Source organism: Chiloscyllium punctatum, chromosome 19 (genome assembly GCF_047496795.1).
Source record: "Chiloscyllium punctatum isolate Juve2018m chromosome 19, sChiPun1.3, whole genome shotgun sequence".
NCBI classification, from domain to species: Eukaryota; Metazoa; Chordata; class Chondrichthyes; order Orectolobiformes; family Hemiscylliidae; genus Chiloscyllium; species Chiloscyllium punctatum.
The window spans coordinates 94134840-94159270 of record NC_092757.1 but is presented as its reverse complement, the minus strand read 5'-3'; the positions used below and the strand labels follow the sequence as shown (position 1 = coordinate 94159270).

General features: G+C 45.2%; 1 protein-coding gene across 1 annotated transcript in view; it reads right to left on the bottom strand.

Moving 5' to 3' along the window:
* Positions 1–24431, bottom strand: part of lrrc75a (leucine rich repeat containing 75A) — a 63478-nt gene that overhangs the window by 25202 nt on the left and 13845 nt on the right. The window contains exon 2 of the mRNA XM_072590100.1: positions 3475–3603. Coding sequence (XP_072446201.1) covers positions 3475–3603 — 129 coding nt within the window. The remainder of the gene's footprint in view (positions 1–3474; positions 3604–24431) is intronic.

Genomic DNA, 24431 nt, shown 5'->3' with positions numbered 1-24431 from the left:
CAGTTTGCTCAGAAACACTTCCCTGGCGATTGAAACTTTCTTGAGTTCTTCTCTACCTTTCATTTCCCGATTTACAGTTAATTCCAGGATGTTACTTGTATCTTCTGTAATGAAGACTGATGCAAAATCTCTTCGTTTCATCTGCCATCTCACTTTCTATTAACTTATTTAGAATTTCTAGAAAACTTTAATTATTTGTTTGCCATACTTCTAGCCACCTGGCTCTTGTACTCTAATTCTCCCTCCTCTTAATAACCTTAAATTTCATCCTATCTTAAATTTTTCTAGTTCATTTAAGTTTTAGCAGGTGAATCCTCCCCTTAGAATTTGGGGGCAGCTTTGGGGGTGGCACGGTGGCTCGGTGATTAGCACTGCTGCATCCTAGCGCCAGGGACCCAGGTTTGATTCCAGTCTTGGGTGATTGTCTGTGTGGAGTTTGCACATTCTCCCCGTGTCTGCGTGAGTTTCCTCTGGGTGCTCTGGTTTCCTCCCACAGTCCAAAGATGTGCAGGTTAAGGTGGATTGGCCATGGGAACACCTCATCTGAGGTTACAGGGATGGGGTGGGTATGGGGGCGAATGGTCTATGGAGAGTTGGTGAAGAACTGATGGATCAAATGGCCACTATTTGCACTGTAGGGATTCTATCATTCTGTAAATGTTTTATCCTCATTGCAATGTATGTGTTCTATTCTGAAATACCCTCATAGCCTTTGAATCTAGTTAGCTTTCAATCTGATTTACCAAGTCATTTCAGATGGCTTTACTTTCATGCCCTTTCTTAAAGTTGAAAACACTAGCCCTGGGCCCAGTCTTCTCTCCCTCAAACTGAATATAAAATTCAATCATATTACAATTACTGCTACCAGAGTGCACTTTCATGATGAGGAAGTAAAACTAACCTATCCCATTGCACAATACCAGCTCCAGTGTTTAGATTAGAGTGGTGCTGGAAAAGCACAGCAGTTCAGGCAGCATCCGAGGAATTCCTGGTGATCAGTGGTGTTCCGCAGGGATTGGTTATAGGACCTCTGCTCTTCGTGATTTTTATAAATGACTTGGATGAGGAAGTGGAGGGTGGGTTAGTAAGTTTGCTGATGACAGGAAGGTTGGTGGAGTGGTGGATAGTGTGGAAGGCTGTTGTAGGTTGCAATGAGACATTGACAGGATGCAGAACTGGGCTGATAAGTGGCAGATGGAGTTCAACCTGGAAAAGTGTGAAGTGATTCACTTTGGAAGGTCGAATATGAATACTGAATACATGGTTAAAGGCAAGATTCTTGGCAGTGTGGAGGAACAGAGGAATATTGGGGACCATGTCCACAGATCCCTCAAAGTTGCCACCCAAGTTGATAGGACTATTAAGAAAGCATATGGTGTGTTGGCTTTCATTAGCAGCGGGATTAAGTTTAAGAGCCGCGAGGTTATGCTGCAGCTCTATAAAGCCCTGATTAGACCAATCTTGGAATATTGTGTCCAATTCTGGTCACCTCATTATAGGAAGGATGTGGAAGCTTTAGAGAGGGTGCAGAGGATTAGGGTCATTTAAGTGACTCTTGGATCGGCACATGGAAGATAGTACAATGAAGGGGATGTAGGTTAGTTTGATCTTTAGAGTAGGATAAAAGGCCAGCACAACATCAAGGGCTGAAGGGCTTGTCCGTGCTGTACCTTTCTATGTTCTACATAGACTGGAACAATCAGATGGGTAAAGGTGGCTGAGGTGAGGAACTCCAAGAATATATTGAAGCTGGGTTCTTGGAATAGCAAACTCTGGAACCAATCAGAAAACAGGCTGTACTGGAGCTGGTATTGTCAACGAGGTAAAAACAATGACTGCAGATGCTGGAAACCAGATTCTAGATCAGAACGGTGCTGGAAAAGCACAGCAGTTCAGGCAGCATCCGAGGGGCAGGAAAATCAACGTTTCGGGCATAAGGCCTTCATCAGGTTCTTGATGAAGGGCTTATGCCCAAAATGTGGATTCTCCTGCTCCTCGGATGCTGCCTGAACTGTTGTGTTTTTCCAGCACCACACTCTCAACTCTGATCTCCTGGACAGGTTTCCCTGTATCCCATGCCTCCTTACTTTCTGAATGAGCCTACCATGGGGAACCGTAACAAATGCTAAAATCCATGTACACCACACCCACTGCTCTATCTTCATCAATGTGTTTTGTCAAATCCTCAAAGAATTCAATAAGGTTTGTGAGGCATGACCTGCCCCTCACAAAGCTATGCTGACTATCTCTAATCAAACAATGGCTTTCCAAGTAATCATAAATCCTGTCTCTCAGAATTATCTCCAATGCTTTGCCCACCACTGATGTATGACTGACTGGTCTGTAATTCCGAGGATTATCCTATTCCCTTTCTTGAACGAGGGAATAACATTTGCCACCCTCCAATCATCTGGTACTACTGCAGTAGACAGTGAGGAGGCAAAGATCATCGTCAAAGGTGAAGCAATCTCTTCCCTCGCTTCTTGTAGTAACTTTGGGTATATCCCATCTGGCCCAGAGGATTTATCTGTCCTCATGTTTTATCCTATATATAGTTTAATATCTTCCATTATCATTGATGTGCCTTTCTGACAATCTCAGGTTAGAGGAATGTCCCAGGGATTAGAATTCAACTGGATGGAGCTCTGAGTAAAACTAAATTAGTTTGTGATGTTAGTCGCTCAAGATTAAGAATGCATTAACTCGCCATGGCGCCCCAGACAGCACCTTCCAAACCCACAACCGTTGCCATCTAGAAGGACAAGGGCAGCAGGTACATGGGAACACCACCCTCTACAAGTTCCCCTCCGAGCACCTCACCATCCTGGCTTAGAAACAGAGCACCATTCCTTCAGTGCTGCTTGGCCAAAAACCTGGAATTCCCTCCCAGAGGGCATTGTGGGACCACTTTCTGAAGGTGGTCATTGCTGCTGAGAAAGCAATAAACATAAAGTTTCAGACAAGAAACAAACAGAGAGAGAGAGAAAGAAACTTGAGCGCGAGAGAGACTTAGACACTGGGGGGGGGGGAGGAGAGAGAGAGAGAGAGAGAGAGATGAGAGACAGTAATTTGAGTTTGGCATGACTGTACAAAGACAGACACAGAAACACAAACTGAGAGAAAGACAGAAAATGACACTAACACAGAGAAGTCCTTTTTTTTGATGTTGGTTCATAAGCTGATGTTTTAACTGTTGGAAAGAAAGCAATGGAAGGTCTCTTGGCCTCAGCTCAGCCACTGACACTGCTAGATCGTAGGCAGCTCCCCCTCAGCTCTCAAGGTGGGACTGACAAAAATCCCATCTTTATCAAAAGCCACATGTCCTGAGGTTCTGCAACGTGATGGTGAAGCAACCACCACAGCATTCCACCTCCTCCACCCAAGGGATGGCCCCTCAGTTCAGCTACAGTTTGATGAACAGCTATGAACTCTGGGTCCTGTTACTCAGCAGTATAAAGAGGGGGAATCCCTTACCGGTTTGGGGCAGTGGATATATCGAGCGAGGCTGATGATCAGGTCGTGAGTAATGGGATCTACCAGATTCCGGAAACTGGCATATCTGCAGAGGACATCATCCAGTGAAGTTGACTCCATTCCTAAATCCTGTAGCAGAACACACAAAGGAACAGTAAGAAGGGAGATACAGTTATATCATCTCATTCTCAAACTTTGGACATCACAATGAATTTACAGCCATACTTTCTGAAGCGTGTTCATTGTTGTACTGGATTGTCGGAGATACAATCATCGATACTGCACAGCAAGCTCCTGGAAACTACAATCACAGGATTGCTGTGTGATTTCAGCTCAGAAAGAGGCCATTCACTCCATGATGTCTGTACTAGCGTAGTGCAATAGCAACTCAGCCAATCCCATTCCACCATCTTTCCCAGTAGTCAATGACTTGATCTTCCGTTTTAAACAATGTTGCTCACCCCTGTAATCCCCTCTGACACTATAACTCTCCACGATCCTTGGACTCCTTCGGTTCTGGCCTTTGTGCGTCATTGCTTTTCCTTGCTCCAGTTTTGGAACTTCCTCACAATAACTTTCTGCCTCAGACTCTGCTCTTCTAAGGCAAGTCTTTAAAACCTACTGAGGGAATGCTGTACTGTCAGAGCATCAGTCTTGAAGGAGTGACAGTACTGAGGGAATGCTGTACTGTCAGAGCATCAGTCTTGAAGGAGCGACAGTACTGAGGGAATGCTGCACTGTCACAGCGTCAGTCCCGAAGGAGTGACAGTGCTGAGGGAATGCTGCACTGTCAGAGCATCAGTCCTGAAGGAGTGACAGTACTGAGGGAATGCTGCACTGTCACAGCGTCAGTCCCGAAGGAGTGACAGTGCTGAGGGAATGCTGCACTGTCAGAGCATCAGTCTTGAAGGAGTGACAGTACTGAGGGAATGCTGCACTGTCACAGCGTCAGTCCCGAAGGAGTGACAGTGCTGAGGGAATGCTGCACTGTCACAGCGTCAGTCCCGAAGGAGTGACAGTGCTGAGGGAATGCTGCACTGTCAGAGCACCAGTCCTGAAGGAGTGACAGTACTGAGGGAATGCTGCACTGTCACAGCATCAGTCCCGAAGGAGTGACAGTGCTGAGGGAATGCTGCACTGTCACAGCATCAGTCCTGAAGGAGTGACAGTACTGAGGGAATGCTGCACTGTCACAGCATCAGTCCCGAAGGAGTGACAGTACTGAGGGAGAGCTGCACTATCACAGCATCAGTCTTGAAGGAGTGACAGTACTGAGGGAATGCTGCACTGTCAGAGCATCGGTCCTGAAGGAGTGACAGTACTGAGGGAACACTGCACTGTCAGAGCATCAGTCTTGAAGGAGTGACAGTACTGAGGGAATGCTGCACTGTCAGAGCATCGGTCCTGAAGGAGTGACAGTACTGAGGGAACACTGCACTGTCAGAGCATCAGTCTTGAAGGAGTGACAGTGCTGAGGGAATGCAGCACTGTCACAGCGTCAGTCCCGAAGGAGTGACAGTACTGAGGGAACGCTGCACTGTCAGAGCATCAGTCCTGTAGGAGTGATAATACTGAGGGAGAGCTGCACTATTAGAATACAAGGATATAAGAAATAGGAGCAGGAATGAGCCATTCCTCTCAACATCTCCCTTTCAATCCCCCTCAGAATCTTGTATCTTCACCGTGGTCACCTTCATTCTTCAAAGCTCCAGTGAATACAGGTTGAACCTGTTTAGCTGTTCCTGATAAATCAGCTCTTTCATCCCAGGAATCAGCTGAGTTAATCTCTTTGAACTGCCTTCAGTGTCAATCGATCCTTTCTTGAAAACTATATACGCTCCAGGCACAGCTCACCAACACCCTGTCTGGTTGTAATAAAGCTTCACCCATTTTAAAGTCCAACCCCTAGGAATAAAAGACAAAAGTCCACTTGCCTTCTCAATTACTTGCTGCACCTGCAAGTTATGTGTTTGAGGTGTGAGAAAACCCAGAGGCCTCTATGCTGCACAGTTTTGGAGTCTCTCTCCATTTACATAACAGTTTGCCTTTTGGTTCTTCTCACCAAGTGCATGACCTCACACTTTCTGACATTTAACTCCACCTGCAACGTTTTTTTTCCTTCTCGCTCAACCCATCTATATCCCTCAACACCAGGTTATAGTCCAACAGGTTTATTTGGAAGCACTCGCTTTCGGAGCACCGCTCCTTCATCAGGTGGTTGTGGAGAATAAGGTTGTAAGACAGAATTTATAGCAAAAGTTTACAGTGTGATGTCACTGAAATTACATATTGAAAAAGAATTTATGGGGTGAATTTGTACTTGCAGAGTTACATTGTACTTTGCTCAAAACTGCATGAATTTATGTAAAACTCCCGTTATCTCACTTTTTAGATTCGAATCAATCTCAACATCACGGCATAGATAGAGAACACAGGAGGCCAACACCTTCAACATATTGTCTAGCTATCACCATTGTTAACAGCTAACCCGAAAATGCAACTTTTTAAAAAAGGTTTTGTGATTTACACATGAAAGAAGTGAAACCAACATGGTCATGATAAAAGGTGAGAGACGTAACAAATAATCAAGGTAATTTTCATTGTATAATCTCAGTTACATCACACTGTACATTTTTGCTATAAATTCTATGTCTTACAATCTGATTCTCCACAACCACCTGATGAAGGAGCTGTGCTTTTAAAGCTAGTGCTTCCAAATAAACCTGTTGGACTATTACCTGGTGCTGTGTGATTTTTAACTTTGTCCACCCCAGTCCAACACAGATAACTCCAAGTCATATCTATATCTCCTTGTACGTTGCTTACATCCTCACAACAACATGTTCCCTACCTATCTTTTGCATCATCAGCAAATTTAGATACATTACACTCTGCCTCTCCTCTGTGTTAGGAATACAGATAGCACTAGCACTGATCCTCCTGGCTCTGCACAGAAAAAATACCCATTAATCTGGATTCTCTGCCTTCTGTGTTAACGAATCCTCACTCCATGCTCATACTTACCCCCAATATCGTGAGCTCCCATCTTGTGCAATAACTTCCATATGGCACCTTATGGAAATTCAAATACATTATATCCACTTTATCAACTCAGCTTGTATCTTTAAAGAACTTGTCTGGCAAATTTGTCAAACATGATTTCCCTTTCACAAAACAATACTGACTGTGTTTAATTGTTTTAAGTTTTTCTAAATGACCTGCTATTTCTTCCTTAACAATGGATTCCAGCATTTTTCCAATGATAGATGTTAGACTAATTGGCCTATAGTTTCCTGCTTTCTCTCTCTCACTCTTCTTAAATAAGGCGGCACACCACATTCGCAGTTTTCCAAGCTGCTTATGTTAGGTTCTTTGCCTGGAGATTCTTAAACACTTGATGTAACTGCAACATGCCAACTTCTATGAACAGCCAAAGTTTTAAGTACAACTTGGAGGAACCCTTAACACACTTTGCAGTGCCAAGTGAGTGCCCAGAACAAAAGAAACAGTCCTTCCTTTATGCAAGTCAGTAAGGCTCACAAGATAACTCCTAGCCATTGCCCCACAGTCACATGGCACTCAAGACACAATGCAGAGATCACACCATTTCCAGAGATAATGTGCTTAAATCATTCCTTAAATGGCAAGACCTGGTGTAAATTGTATTTTCTTGTAACTGTAGGGTGTTGGCAGAATTTTAACTGCAATGTTCTTACTGATTCTGAATAGGGAATGATGGTTCAGAATGGCAAAAGATGGGAATGTAAATTCCTTACATTCTACCTGTAGACAGAGAAATACCACCCAACCCCCGGGACATCCAATCATCTGCAGGCCAGTAGAGCAAATTAACCCTTTAATATCTCACTGGAACCATCCCAGAATCCAGTTAGGAATATTTTGACCTATGCCTCCACTCTCTCTGCAGCCACTTGATTTAAAACCCTTGGATGGAGGCCATCAGATCCTGACAATTGTCTGTCATTAGTCCCATTAGTTTGTCAAATACATTACCCTTTGTGATAGAGACTGTTACAAGGGCTATCCTTCCATTAGCATCTTGCTTACCTGATATCTTTGGGATGCTTTATAGTGTCCTCCACCATCAAGACTGATGCAAAATATTGCTTTAAATAGGCCATTTCCCTATTCAGATATTCACTTTAGCTACATTTTAAAAAATCTATCCACAGAAAGACTGATGTTTGTTTTTATTGTCTTGCCAATTTAGGGTCAGTGCTGAGGGAGCGCCACACTTTCAGAGGGTCATTGCTAAGAGAGGGCTGCACTGTCAGAGGGTCAGTGCTGAGGGAGTGAGGGAGTGCCGCACTGTCGGAGGGTCAGTGCTGAGGGAGCGCCACACTGTCAGAGGGTCAGTGCTGAGGGAGTGAGGGAGCGCCACACTGTTGGAGGGTCAGTGCTGAGGGAGCACTGCACTGTCGGAGGGTCAGTGCTGAGGGAGCGCCACACTGTCAGAGGGTCAGTGCTGAGGGAGTGAGGGAGCGCCACACTGTTGGAGGGTCAGTGCTGAGGGAGCACTGCACTGTCGGAGGGTCAGTGCTGAGGGAGGGCCACATTGTCAGAGGGTCAATGCTGAGGGAGTGAGGAGGCGCCGCATTGTCGAAGGGTCAGTGCTGAGGGAGCGCCACACTGTCAGACAGTCAGTGCTGAGGGAGTGAGGGAGCGCCACATTGTTGAAGGGTCAGTGCTGAGGGAGCGCCACACTATCAGAGGGTCAGTGCTGAGGGAGTGAGGGAGCGCCACACTGTTGGAGGGTCAGTGCTGAGGGAGCACTGCACTGTCGGAGGGTCAGTGCTGAGAGAGCAATGCACTGTCGGAGGGTCAGTGCTGAGGGAGCGCTGCACTGTCGGAGGGTCAGTGCTGAGGGAGTGCCGCACTGTCGGAGGGTCAGTGCTGAGGGAGCGTCGCACTGTCGGAGGGTCAGTGCTGAGGGAGGGCCGTAGTGTCAGAGAGTCAGTGCTGAGGGAGCACCGCACTGTTGGAGGGTCAGTGCTGAGGGAGCACCGCACAATTGGAGGGTCAGTACTGAGGGAGTGCCACACTGTTGGAGGGTCAGTACTGAGGGAGTGCTGCACTGTTGGAGGGTCAGTACTGAGGGAGCACTACACTGTCAGAGGGTCAGTACTGAGGGAGTGCCACACTGTTGGAGGGTCAGTACTGAGGGAGCGCCGCACTGTCGGGAGGGTCAGTGCTGAGGGAGTGCCGCACTGTTGGAGGGTCAGTACTGAGGGAGCGCCACACTGTTGGAGGGTCAGTACTGAGGGAGCGCCACACTGTTGGAGGGTCAGTACTGATGGAATACCACACTGTTGGAGGGTCAATATTAAGGGAGTGCCACACTGTTGGAGGGTCAGTGCTGAGGGAGCACTGCACCATCAGACTGACAGTGGAGGGGTGAAATCTCTGCTGAGCTTCTCTTTATATGTTAATAATTCAACAGTGTGGCTTCTAATTTCAAAACTAGATCAGAACTGTTGCGCAAACAGGAAATCAAAGGAGATGGGTAAGTACCCCAGATGCTAATCGACAGACTGATAACGTTGTTTACTGGCCCTCATTAGACTCAGTGCTGGTCCTCAGGTGTGCAGTTTCCATCTTTTAATTTCCCAGGGGTTTTTGTACAGTGAAGAAAACGTGCAGCCACACCCCATAGATGTGAGGAAGGAAAGGATGGTCCTTGTACAGTGTACACCACACATTCAGCCTGGGGTTAAAAGGGTTACATCCTAAGGACGGGTTCCATAACTTGTGAACCCTCAAATCACAAAGACCTGACTGTGGTATTTAAAACAATGTTTTCTGGGTCAATAGGTATCCCCAAGGAGGGAGAGAACCTTAACATCTAAGCCAGGTCAGTCAGGGTAATGTCACAGAGCACCTTCTTACACAAAGAAAATATGGAACACTGTCCCTGTTATAATCACTGAATTCCCCACTATTAACATCCTGTGGGTTACCATTGTCTACACACTCAACTGGACTCCCCACATAAACACAGGGGCTACAAGAGCAGGTCAGAGGCTCAGAATACTGCAGCAAGTAACTTACGCCCTGATACCCCAAAGCCTGTCCCACCATCTACAAGGCACAAGTCAGGAGTGTGATGGAATATTCCCCACTTGCCCTGGATGGGGGCAGCTCCAACAACACTCAGGAAGCTCGACACCATCCAGGACAAAGCAGCCGCTTGATTGGCCCCACATCCACAAACACCCACTCCCTCCCCCACCGACGCTCAGAAGCAGCAGTGTGTACCATCTACAAGATGCAATACAGAAATTCACCAAAGATCCTCAGACAGCACTTTCCAAACCCACCACAACTTCCATCTAGAAGGACAAGGGCAGCAGATGCATGGGAACACTGCAGCCTACAAGGTCCCCTCCGAGCCCCTCACCATCCTGACTTGGAAATATATCACCGTTCCTTCACTGTCGCTGGGTCAGAATCCTGGAATTCCCTCCCTGAGGGCATTGTGGGTCAACCCACAGCACATGGACTGCAGCGGCTCCAAAAGGCAGCTCACCCCCACCTTCTCAAGGGGCAACTAGGGACGGGCAATAAATACTGGCCCAGCCAGCAACACCTACATAGAGTCATAGTGATGTACAGCACGGAAACAGCATCCCACAAATGCATTTAGAAAACGATAATGGTGCTAGGAATCAATTAAACTGTTCAAGGTGGAGATAGATACACTTTTGTTGCGCCAGGAAGTCAACATGAAGCAATTATGGCGAAAAGAGTTGAGATACAGATTAATTGATGACCCAACAGGCTCAAGGGACTGAGTGGCCTCCTGTTCCTAGAATATTTATTCATAATGTTGCACGCAGTTGGGAAATTAACCAACAGTCCATTAGCAATCTCAGTAAATATTACAGCTGAAAGTTTTAGCCTGTTCGTCAAGATGCAGTATTTTCCTGCAATAAACTGTAAATGCTGAGCTGGGAGCCACAACCCCAAGCCTGTCTGTGTGACAACTGCGCACAGAGGAGAGATGGATGTCCCACCAGCAGCTAACAGACTGCAGGAATTAATTTAATAGAATAACAGCTGTATAAACAGGAGCAAAAGATTCACTGGTATAGGAAAAGGAAAGACAGAGAGAGAATCCCATGTGCACATACACACTCTCACAGAGACACACACACACACTCTCTCGCACAGACACTCTCAAACACTCTCACAGAGACACCCACATACACTCTCGCACTGACACCCAATCATACAGACACCCACTCACACAGAAACACATTCACATACACAGACACACCCACAAACATACATCCACACACACCCACACACTGGTGAATGATAAGACAAAGGGGTGATTGTATAATTTATTGGGTGAGACACTTGTTGTCTCTTTGTTATTTGCCATGACTGGCTGCAGTCTCTGAAAATGTGGGATTTAAGACTAAGAAACCGTACCTTACCGAAGCTGAGAGCAAACTGCTTGGGGATGATGCTGCCATGGCTCTTCAAGAGTAAATCTCTGTAATTATAATAAATGTGACTCTGATGAAGCATTACTAAGGAGTGTGACAGGAAGTGTGACATTTAACACCTTGTTATTATCTTTTTACAGCTTGTGTGATGAAGGGAAATTTCAGTTTCTATCATGCTGTAACATTCCCAGATAGCATCATAGCTTTTTACAGCCTTTTTTTTCATTCATTCACAGGATGTGAGCTTCCCTGGTTGTTCCAGCATTTATCACCCATCCCTAGTTGCCCCTTGAGAAAGTGGGGGTGAGCTGCCTTCTTGAACCGCTGCAGTCCATGTGCTGTGGGTTGACCCACAATGCCCTTAGGGAGGGAATTAGTGGATTTGAAGGGGAATTTGCAGGGGGGTGGTGTTCCCATGTATCTGCTGCCCTTGTCCTTCTAGATGGAAGTGGACGTGGTTTTAGAAGGAGCTGCCTGAGGATCTTTAGTGAATTTCTGGAGTGCATCTTGTAGATGGTAAACACTGCTGCTACTGAGCATCGGTGGGGGAGGAAGCAGATGCTTGTGGATGTGGGGCCAATCCTGGATGGTATCAAGCTTCTCAAGTGTAGTTGGAGCTGCATCCATCCAGGCAAGTGGGGAGTATTCTATCACACTCCTGACCTGTCCTTGTGTAATGACCCAGAGACAAACAGTTGAACCAAATCAGCCTTTCTACCACTGCATTTTCAGTCCAGTACACTAAAACTGAACTGTTGATAGCTCCCAATAATTAACGCAATGGTTCCTAACCAGACCTTTGAATAATCAGACCCAGACTTTGTCAATAACTAATTCCGTACACTAGCTTTGGATCTCAAACACAAGACTTATGTTTTTTAAAAACAAAATTGAAATTAAGCAAGATAATCAGATTAATGTTTATGAGGTGACAAAGAAGATTGATAAAGGCAGAGTAGTCGATGTTGTCTATATGGACCTCCGCAAGGCATTCAAAAAGGTTCTGTAGGGTAACTGGTTAGTAAGGTTAGACCACATGGTATCCAGGGGAACCTCGTTGGATGCTGCCTGAACTGCTGTGCTCTTCCAGCACCACTAATCCAGTATTTGGTTTTCAGCATCTGCAGTCATTGTTTTTACCTTATCCGGGGGAACTAGCCTACTGCATGCAAAATTGGCTTGAAGGTAGAAGAGAGAGGGTGGTAGAAGGGGACTGGAGGCCTGTGACCAGTGGAGTGCCACAAAGATTGGTGCTGGGTCCACCGCATTTTGTCATTTATATAAATTATTTGGATGTGAGCATAAGAGGTAGAGTTAGTAAATTTGCAGATTACACCAAAATAAGTGGTAAAATGGACAGCGAAGAAGATTATCTCAAAATACAACGGGACCTTGATCTGTTGGGCCAGTGGGCTGAAGAGTTGCAAATGGAGTTTAGTTTAGATAAATGTGAAGTGCTGCATTTTGGAAAGACAAATCAGGGCAAGACTTATACACTTAACAGTAAGGAACTGGAGAGTGTTGCTGAACAAAGAGACCTAGGGATGCAAGTGCATAACTCCTTGAAAGTGGAGCCTCAGTTAAACATAATAGTGAAGGTGGTGTTCAGTAAGATTGCCTTTATTGGTCAGGGCATTGAGTATAGGAGTTGGGAGGTTGCGTTGCGCCTGTACAGGACATTGGTTTGGCCACTTTGGATAATTGCGTGCAATTCTGGTCTCCCTGCTGGAAGAAAGATGTTGTTAAACATGAGAGGGTGCACAAAAGATTTGATTACTTACAGTGTGGAAACAGGCCCTTCGGCCCAACAAGTCCACACCGACCTGCCAAAGCGTAACCCACCCAGACCCATTCCCCTACATTTACCCCTTCACCTAACACTACGGGCAATTTAGCATGGCCAATTCACCTGACCTGCACATTTTTGGATTGTGGGAGGAAACCGGAGCACCCAGAGGAATCCCACACAGTCGCGGGGAGAATGTGCAAACTCCACACAGAGAGTCGCCTGAGGCGGGAATTGAACCCGGGTCTCTGACGCTGTGAGGCAGCAGTGCTAACCACTGTGCCACCATGCCACCCATTTGCTAGGATGTTACCAGGGTTAGACGGTTGAGATAGAGGGAGAGGCTGAATAGGCTGGGGCTGTTTTCCCTGGAGCGTCAAAGACTGAGGGGTGACCTTATAGCAGTTTATAAAATCATGAGGGTCATGGATAGGATAAACGGACAAGGTTTTTTTCCCTGGGATGGGTGAATCCAGAACAGAGGGCGTAGATTCAGGGTGAGAGGGGAAAGATATAAAATGGACCTGAAGGGTCACTTTCACACAGAGGGTGGTACGGGTATGGAATGAGCTACCAGAGGAAGTGGTGGAGGCTGGTACAATTACAGCATTTAAAAGGCATTTGGATGGGTATGTGAATAGGAAGGGTTTGGAGGGATACGGGCCAAACGCTGGCAAACAGATTAATTTAGGATATTTGGTCAGCATGGACAAATTAGACCAAAAGGTCTGTTCCTATGCTGTACGTCTCTATGACTTTATCTGCCATCTGCTTGAACACAGGGTCTCATCTAGACTTGCCAGAACCAATTCTCAGGTACTGATTTCATCAACAGTCAACTCCTGTTATTAATTGAAACATCATACTCTTCCTGGAGTCACAGCATCTACATGGATCCTTTTAATCAAGAATTAGCCTGCAATTAGCTTCCAGGCCTGGTCTCATTCATAAACAAAAATGGGTTTGGTCTGTTCTTTTCCTTTTACTGTGCACTACCCCAAAGTCCACAAGTATCGTCCCACTATAAACCAAAGCTAAGAAAAGATTAAAAGTCATGAGAAACCAGCAAGGGTTCTAACACTTGTAAATGGTGGACAAACTTTGGGGAGGCAAGAGGTGGCTTAAGTGTGTTTGAGGTGTAGTCACTGTTGTAATATAGGAACCTCAGTGAGCATTTTGAGCATAGCAAGATCCCAAAACAGAACTTTAATAATGAGTTTTTTCTTTTTTTGATGTTGGTTGAGGGATAAATCTCTGGTCCCTGACCCTGGGAGGTACTTGCATTGTCTCTAAATAATGGCTGTGAGATCTTACATCCAAACTCTGGTGAAGCCAGGAATTGGTCCAAAGTGCTACCAACTGAGCAGCATTCCTTCGGTGTCCGTACTGGGAGTGCCAGCTTGGATTGTGGGCACATAATTCTGGAGGGGTTTGAATTCACAGCTTTAAAGGAAGATGCCATGACTAAACTACTTCAGTTCAAAATCACAACATAAAAAAACCCTACAGTCAGGATGGCTGCAGAGTTTTATGCAGACATGTGTCAAGAGATACAACCTTTCTTCTACAATACTTGGTTGAGATTATAAAATAGATTGGAACTGAGACAAGTGAGGCCAATCATTTTGTTGTAACATTAGCCGCAACTTTAAAATCTGTCCCTGAACATTGTCTGGGGAATGGCTGTATCCTGTAATTGGCTTCATTGCTGAGAGTCAGTGTGACCTGGAGATCTGCTTCACACAAGGACATCGATGGGAAGAAGGGGCCCAGAAAGGCACATTGTGACACAGCAGAAACTGTGTGCAGTGTTCTATTAATACACAAACATCCTGGAGCATATCATAGCAAGATCCCTGTAGACAGAGACAAAGTATTAATGTCATGAGCAAGCAGCATGAAGGCTGTGATGATTTGTCGCCACAGTATGAACATCCAGATGTGTCCTGGTCTATGTTCAGCAGCTGTGGGGTTCTATCCAGCCACAGTGGAGTTTTCTGACATAATGAGAAAGATATCCCCTCGAGACTAATGATGAAACTTGGTGATCTTAGACTAAACGCCACTCTCTGCAACTGGATCCTCAGTTTCCTGACCCACAGGCCACAATCAGTGAAGATTGGGGACAATATTTCAACCCCACGAACACTCAACACTGGACCCCCCCCCCCCCCCCCCCCCCCAGGGGTGCGTACTCAGCCCCCTACTGCACTCACTGTAAACCCATGACTGCGTCGCCAAATACCAGACTAATGCCATTTACAAGTTCACTGATGACACCACCATAGTCAGTCAAATCTCAGATGGCGATGAAGCAGACTACAGACGGGAGATGGAAGACCTGGAAAAATGGTGCACTGAGAACAACCTAGCTCTCAATGCCAGCAAAACCAAGGAACTCATTATTGACTTTTGGCAGGATGTTACTCATGCTCTCCTACATATTAACAGCACAGAGGTGGAACGAGCGGAGAGTGTCAAGCTCCTGGGAGTGGTCATCCACAACAAGCTTTCTTGGACTCTTCATGTGGACGCACTGGTTACAAAGGCCCAACAACGTCTCTTCTTCCTCAGGCAACTGAGGAAATTTGGTATGACGGTGAATACCCTCGCCAACTTTTATCGGTGCGCCATCGAGAGCATTCTGTCTGGATGTATCACTACCTGGTATGGCAACTGTACCTTTCAAGATCGGAGACAGTTACACAGAGTGGTGAACTCAGCTCGGACAGTCACAAAGGCCATCCTCCCATCTGTAGAATCCATCTACCAGGCCCGGTGTCAAGGAAAGGCCGCCAGCATTCTCAGAGATCCATCCCACCCTGGCAATGGTTTTCTACAACCTCTACCATCGGGGAGAAGGTACAGGAGCCTGAGCACACACACCAGCCGGTTTTGAAACAGTTTCTACCAGAATACTGAATGGACTCACAAACTCTTAACATTCGCCTGTACCTGTGTTTTTGTTTTTGCTGGTGTTTACCTATTATTTACTTCTCTATGCTATTTAACTCTGTGACCTGCCTGTATTGCTCACAAGACAAAGCTTTTCACTGTGCCTCAGTACACGTGACAATCAATTCAATACAATATGAATGCACAATTATTACAAAATCATTCATGGCCAATGTGAATTACATGGCATGCATCCCTATTTACATTACAGGGAATAACAATCTGTACATATTACCAGGAAATATCAGCCTTCCTGTATATTATGGGAAAATACAACATTGTGTACACGACAGGAACAGCAATCTTGTTGTATATTATACAGAAAGGAACAACTTCCATATATATGACAGAGTAAAAGTCTCTATGTCTAATACAAAGAGTAACAGTCCTTACCTGTATTATGAAGATTAACAGCACCTGTCTATATTATAGAGAATAAAAGTCTCTGTATATATTATAGAGAATAGCAGTTCCTGTGTATATTATACAGAATCACAAGGCCTCTGTATATTATAGAGAAGAACAGTCTCTGTGCATGTTCTAGAGAATAGCAATGCCTGTGTACGTTATACAGAATAGAAGTCGGTCAGTATATTAATAAAGAATAACAGTCTCTTTGTACCTTACAGGGTATAACAAATATATCACTGTGCATGTGGTAAACAGATTGAGTGCACATCGTGACACTGAAGTAGAGAGAGAATGTGAGAGTGACAGGGGCAAACAATGTGAAACATTTATTCACAACAGGACTGAGTCCCCTTGAACATTGCAATGATGTTGCAGAGGTGTGCACACTACTTTCAATCCAGTCAAGTGTCGGCAATTAGTCCTTAGGGCCCTTTGCTTTCAGATAAACACAAAATAATGTGCTGATGTCCTCTGAACTTCCATCAGGCTGATTTAAAGCAGCATTAATGGTTCAGCAATAAACCAAAGGCTATAATTGAGGGAGCTTAGGGCTTGGTATGTCACTCTGACACTCCCCAGTCACTTGACAGCTCTACTATGACCACTGCAGTAATTCCATCAATCGATCCAACACTAAACAGCTTCACATGTTCTGATTCATTTCAAAATTAAATTGCACATTTACTGACATTTTGTTCAAACTTGCATATATACAGAATTGCCATTTTTCCAGGAGGGAATTGGGAGCAGTCCCACTCTGAATCAGGTGTTCCCAGGTTTTGACAATCTGTCTGGATGTTACAGCTATGACTCAGAATTCAGAAAAGACATACGGTGGAACCGAGAGACATGTGTTGGGCATGGTGCCCTGTGCCCTCGTAGTAACACAAAATGCTTCACTTGTATTGCATAAACTCTCCTTATCAACTGGTATATAGTCAGAAATATTGAAGGAGAATTCATGTTAAGGCTACTCAGACTGATAGCCGCTCACAAATCTTTCCATAACTTCACACTGATCTCCAGGGATCCTCACAGGGTCAGTGCTGAGGGAGCACCGCACTGTCGGAGGGTCAGTGCTGAGGGAGTGCCTCACTGTTGGAGGGTGAGTGCTGAGGGAGTGCCGCACTGTCGGAGGGTCAGTGCTGAGGGAGCGCCGCACTGTCGGAGGGTCAGTGCTGAGGGGGCGCCGCACTGTCAGAGGGTCAGTGCTGAGGGAGCGCCGCACTGTCAGAGGGTCAGTGCTGAGGGAGTGCCGCACTATCGGAGGGTCAGTGCTGAGGGAGCGCCGCACTGTCGGAGGGTCAGTGCTGAGGGGGCGCCGCACTATCGGAGGGTCAGTGCTGAGGGAGCGCCTCACTGTTGGCGGGTGAGTGCTGAGGGAGCGCCGCATTGGCATACATAACTCTCCCTGAACTTCAATGTAAGTCATTTTATCTTAAAGTATTGCACGTGTGGCAAGGTCTTTATTTATTCAATGGGATGTGGCGTTACTGTCCCCAAATTACCCAGAGGGCAGTTCAGACTCAACCACATTACAGTGGGTCTCGTGTCATGTGTGGGCCAGACTGGGTAAGGATGGCAGATTACCTTCCCTGAAGGTTATTCATGAACCAGATGAGGTTTTACAACAATTGTAACAATCAATGTTAGGTTCATGGTTGCTGTAACTGAAAAAAGCTTTCAATTTCAGTTTGATTAATTGAGTTGAAATTCCTGCAGTTGTCACAGTGAGATGTGAACCTGTATCCCACTGCAATAGTCTGGACTCCTGGATTACTGGTCCAATACATTACCACTACATCACTGTACCACCAAAGATGACATTTAATAAACAATTTAATTATCTTCACGTATGATACAGCTTTAGATGCTTGCACTACTAGGTTTGACAATCTTACACAGATGATTCGGTAAGAACTATTCCTTCAAAGATTTCTTTGTAATGCTAAGGGATCATTGAGTTGGTTGTCTCAGGCAGGGCTTGGTACTACCTTGAACCTCTGATTCTAGAATAAAAAGGGAAATCAGACTCCCTGTTACTGACTCCCCGCCACATACTCCAGCCATGAATACAGGTGTTGTGTAAGAATGGACAGCTGTGACGCCCCATTCATGGCACAACAATCAATGATTAAGTGTGCACACTTCCAGCAAGCAATTGGACCATATCCCAGTTCCATTCCTTCTCAGCATGTGCCCAGTTCCTGGCAAGGCCCAAGATGTCTTTTCAGAAACATTGAAAATAGGAGCAGGGGCAGGCCATTTGGCCCTTTGAGCCTGCTGTGCCAATTGTTATGATCATGGCTGATCATCCAACTCAATAACCTGTTCCTGCTTCCCCCTGATATCTCTTAATCCCTTTAGCCCCAAGGGCTAGAGCCATCTCCTCCTTGAAATCCTCATGCCAATGTTTCAGCCTCGACCACTTTCTGTGGCAGAGGATTCCACATGCTTCCCACTCTCTGGGGAATGATTTACTCTGTTGCCTTCCAGTTTTCCTCGAAGGATTTGCTTTCTTTACCATATTGAAGTAATAATATTGATGGTGAGAGACTTGAAGAAAAGAAGAAAATCTCATCCTTCACTTGGAGTTTTAATTTATATAATTTTGGTCAATTTTCAGGGTAAACAATACATTGGTGAAGGTAAAGCAGTGAATATGTTGCGCATGGATTTTAGCAATGAGTTCGATAAGATTCTCCATGGTAGGTTCATTCAGAAGGTTAGGAGGCATGGGATACAGGGAAACCTGTCTGTCTGGATACAGAATTGGCTGGCCCATAGAAAACAGAGGGTGGTGGTAGATGGAAAGTATTCAGCCTGGAGCTCGGTGACCAGTGGTGTTCCGCAGGGATCGGTTCTGGGACCTCTGCTCTTTTGTGATTTTTATAAATGACTTGGATGAGGAAGTGGAGGGTGGGTTAGTAAGTTTGCTGATGACAGGAAGGTTGGTGGAGTGGTGGATAGTGTGGAGGGCTGTTGTAGGTTGCAACAAGACATTGAGAGGGTGCAGAACTGGACTGATAAGTGGCAGATGGAGTTCAACCTGGAAAAGTGTGAAGTCATTCACTTTGGAAGGTTGAATATGAATGCAGAATACAGGGTTAAAGGCAGGATTCTTGGCAGTGTGGGGGAAGAGAGGGATCGTGGGATCCATGTCCATAGATCCCTCAATGTTTCCACCCAAGGTGATAATGTTGATAAGTGTATGGTGCATTGGCTTTCACTAGCAAGGGGGTTGAGTTTAAGAGCTGCGAGGTTAAGCTGTAGCTCTATAGAGCCCTGGTTAGACCCACACTTGGAATATTGTGCTCAGTTCTGGTCACCTCATTATAGGAAGGATGTGGAAGCTTTAGGGAGGGAGCACAGGAGATTTTCCAGGATGCTGTCTGGACTGGAGGACATGTCTTCTAAAGAAAGGTTGAGATGTTAGGGCTTTTCTCATTGGAGTGAAGAAGAATGAGAGTTGATTTGATAGAGGTGTACAAGATGATGAGAGGCATAGATAGAGTGGATAGCCAAAGACGTTTTCCCATGGTGAAAATGGCTATCATTGGAGGTAATTGGAGGAAGGTTTAGGGGAGATAGAGTGTGTCTTTTATGGTAATGGAGCCATTCAATGAGAAATAATGTTGTCCAAGCAGAAGTGCTTCAGGTCAGAGAAATCGAGACTCTCTCCACAGTTTCTCAGGAATGACATCAGTGTAACAAACGCTGGAGGGTTCAGATAAGGCCAAACTTTAGGACCAATGGATCCTGTTACTCAATCCCAAACTCTAGCCAAGGGCAATTAGGATTGAATCTGAATTAAGAGATGTACGTGGTTCAGAATATTACTGTCACAGATTAAAATGGAGCACATGAAGGAGGGTGGCTGTATCTTGACTTTTAACAAAACATGGGTTTGTGTCTAGTTACAGCTGAAAAGCACAGAATGATGTGAAAAGGGAATACTACGTACAGTTCTGTTTTTTAAATCATTAAGTAAGTAGAGAGATACTGAAGGAGATGTTTAAAGAAAGGATTTACAAGGAGAGATTATAGCAATCAGGAAAGAGTGAATGAGCTGGTGTAGTTTTCTCCAAAAAAGAGAAGGCTGAGGCATCACCTGATCAAAGTTTTAAAATTATGAAAGGGCTGGAGAATGGGCCTAAATTATAATGCTCATTATGGACATCACTTAAAAAATCAAACGATCTTGTTGTTATTATATTGTAATGTGTGAGAGCTTGCTGTGTGAAAATTGGCTGTCACGTGTTTTTCTAATAGTTCACGGGATGAATTGCACATCTCTAATTATCCAGGAGAGAGCTGCTTTCTTGAACCGCTGCAGTCCATATGCTGGGCATGGTGGGAGCTCAATTACTCAGTGCTCAGGACTGAGGTGATCAGATTTTCGGACACTGATTTAAGGGGGACAGGGGGCTAGAGTGGAAGTGTAGCTGAGATAGAAGATCAACCATGATCTTATTAAATGGCTGAATGGCCTCATGTTCCTGTTTCTCATGTTCCAATGCTCACTTAGAGTCATAGAGATGTACAGCATGGAAACAGACCCTTCGGCCCAACCCGACCAGATAGCCCAATCCAATCTAGTCCCACCTGCCAGCACCCGGCCCATATCCCTCCAAACCCTTCCTATTCATATACCCATCCAAATATATGTTGCAATTGTACCAGCCTCCACCACTTCCTCTGGCAGCTCATTCCATACATGTACCACCCTCTGTTGCCCCTTAGGTCTCTTTCCCCTCTCACCCTAAACCTATGCCCTCTAGTTCTGGATTCCCCGACCCCAGGGAAAAGACTTTATCTATTTAACTTATCCATGCCCCTCATAATTTTGTAAACCTCTATAAAGGTCACCCCTCAGCCTCCGACGCTCCAGAGAAAACAGCCCCAGCCTGTTCAACCTCTCCCTATAGCTCAAATCCTCCAACCCTGGCAACATCCTTGTAAATCTTTTCTGAACCCTTTCAAGTTTCACAACATCCATCCGATAGGAAGGAGACCAGAATTATATGCAAAATTCCAACAGTGGCCTAACCAATGTTCTGTACAGCCGCAACATGACCACCCAACTCCTGTACTCAATACTCTGACCAATAGAGGAAAACATACCAAACGCCTTCTTCACTATCCTATCAACCTGTGACTCCACTTTCAAGGAGCTATGAACCTGCACTCCAAGGTCTCTTTGTTCAGCAACACTCCCAAGGACCTTACCATTAAGTGTACAAGTCCTGCTAAGATTTGCTTTCCCAAAATGCAGCACCTCGCATTTATCTGAATTAAACTCCATCTGCCACTTCTCAGCCAACTGGCCCATCTGGTCCAGATCCTGTTGTAAACTGAGGTAACCCTCTTCGCTGTCCACTACACCTCCAATTTTGGTGTCACCTGCAAACTTACTAACTGTACCTCTTGACTTTGTTCAATTAAAATGCTGACTACCTAACATCCCTTCGAGGTTCTTATGTCGATGAGTATTAGTAACTATGCCTTCTCCTGGGGTACTCTCTGTGCACTCCTGCAGATTTACTATTGTCACCCCACATAACATACTAGTGTCTAACTTTGCTGCATCTCCACATTTGAATGTTTGCCAAGATCTTTCCAACCTGGAACAGAATTAAAACTAATGATATCCAATGTGACTCTGAGGAAGGTCTCCTTTAACATGGTTACACACACCAATCTCCTCCAACATTTCTTAGCTATCTTCCAACTGAACAGGATGGCAGGTGTCTGGCTCCCTGCTAAACCATACAATCATCCACACCCTAACCTCAATTAGGAATAGCTGTGGGCCTGTGGTCTCTTTGAGCTTGCTCTATTATTCGGTAAGTTTATGGCTGATCGGATTATTCTGTATTCTCCTCAATAACCATACCCCCCCACCCTGGCCCTTGCTTATCAATAATTTATCGATCTCTGCCTTAAAAGTTTGTCTAAAACTATCTTCAGTGCCTTTCAAGAAAGAGTTCCAAAAATTCAGACCCTCTTTGATATAAAGTTCTTCTCATCTCAGTCTTAATAGACTGAGCCCCCTCCTCTTACTTTTAAACAGTCATCCCTTACTATCGCCAGGTATAACTTGCAAAATCTTCTCATCCTGCTCCCACACCACTACCTCACTCACTTATCCTTGGCTGCCCCCTATTTCTCACCAGACCCTGGCCCTTAGTGACCTCATCTGAAATCACAGCATTAGCTTTTCATACTGATGACACCCAGCGCTACATCACCACCAACTCGTTCACCTCCTCCATAATTGGTCACATTGGTTGCTTAATATCTAGTATAGGACAAACAGAAATTTCCTCAAATTAAATATGAACAGGACGAAAGCCATAGTCTCTAGTCCCGTCACAAGCACTGCTCCCTCGCCACTATTTCTTTCCTTAGCAACTGTCTGTGACTAAATCAGTTTGTTTCAAAGAATCGAGAATGAGAGGGCAGAGCCACAAGGTAGACTGCAAAGGTAGTGAATATGATGTGAGGAAAAGCTTCTTCACACCGCGGGGAGTGGAATGCACTGCCTGGGAAATGTGAGGGATGCAGGATCACTGAGTCATTCCATACGCCATCGGATAATTATTTAAATAGAAACAATATTCAGGGATTATGGAGAAAGGGCTGGAGAATGGGATATGATGGGCTGAATAGCCTCCTTCTACACACTAACAACTCTGTGACTCTGTTTTGTCATAGTGAACTTGTTACCGGCTGTAAGATGAGGGCGTCGCTGCCTGAGCTAGTATTTATTACCCACCCTTCATTGTTCCTGATAAGGCAGCATTGACCAGGCTTCTTGAACCACTGCAGTCAATGGGGGTACAGTGCTGTTAGGAACGGATGATGTACTGACCACATATTCTCTCCATCACCAAGACTGCCCTTTCCACTGGAATCTATATCTTTTGGATGGAGCTGGTTTAGGAGAAAGAACATCTGAGGAACATGACCCTTCATTTTCTCAAGATAAGCAACTGCAGCAAAGTATTGGATCTTTCCCAACTTAATTATACTTGATATAAGATTAGAGAATTATCAGATGGCTTTGAATAAAAAGATCCTGCAGTCCAATAGGGGTCATCCTTCAAGAATATGCAATCCATCACCTTTGCTTTCAAACTGTTCCCCTGTGGACAGATTGTCAGATTGATTCGAAAGCTTGGAAGAGTTTGGTTCCACTTCCATTATCACATGTGGTTTTCACTGTAACAGCCAGACAGCCAGCAAGTGCTATCCACCTCAACAAATCTGTACACACTACCGTCAAGAAGTAACAGGGAAACCAGCACACACACACACACACACACACATACACACACACAAAACTCTCCTCCACCACAGGCTGTCACCCCCCTGCACCCGCCCCACCTCCCCAATCCCAGCACTTCCAGTCTCTGTGCTAACACTTTGTCCACCGATAGCAGACTGGGAAACAGTACAGCTCTGCATGAGTGATAGTAATCTCTGCCAGATGGTTGACACAATTGGTTAAATTGTTCAGAACTGATCAGGTGCTGCCAACATCTCACAGCGGGAATAGATTCAGGCAAGGAGAAAGATTCTAGACTTTTCCATCTGCTGCTCTACATGGAGTCTTGGAGCAAGTACACAGGCTGTAAACACAACCAGATGTTTGCAAAAGCGCAGTCCTTCCCTTTGATGCTGAAACAGAAAACAACAGAATCAAACCAAAGATCTATATTGAAGCCTCTGAGGCTGCACTCGAGTATATATCAAGCAGTGGGACTTGTCTCAAGAGACAAGAATTTGCCTCGATAGGAAGTGATTTTGATCTCTCTCAGAGTATAGATTTGGGTTCAGCACCTTGCTCAGGCTGAGGAGGACCATACATTAGCATCAAGAAAATTCAAACAAAGGCCCTTATAACCATAAACCAGAGGGTGAATTCAAGGTATATTTGCAGCAAGGTCCCTTTTGATCACCAACAGCATGAGCCAACGAGCAGCCTCACATCTGCAGGGTTACATTCACATTTCAATGGCACAGCAACAGTTCTTTATCGAGAAAAAGACTTTTACAGCACCTTTCAGAACCACACGACATTTCTGTGCTTTATAATCAATTAAATATTTTGAAGTCTAGTCTACTGTAATTTATTTTATTTACTCTTTCACAACATGAGGTGTGGGCCCAGCATTTACTGCCCATCCCTAATTGCCCCAAGAAGGTGAGGGTGAGCTGCTTTCTTGAACCGCTGCAGTCCACGTGCCCTAGGCAGAACCACAATGTCCTGAATGAATGGATTCCAGAATTTTGACCCAGTGACAGTGAAGGAGCAGCAATATATTTCT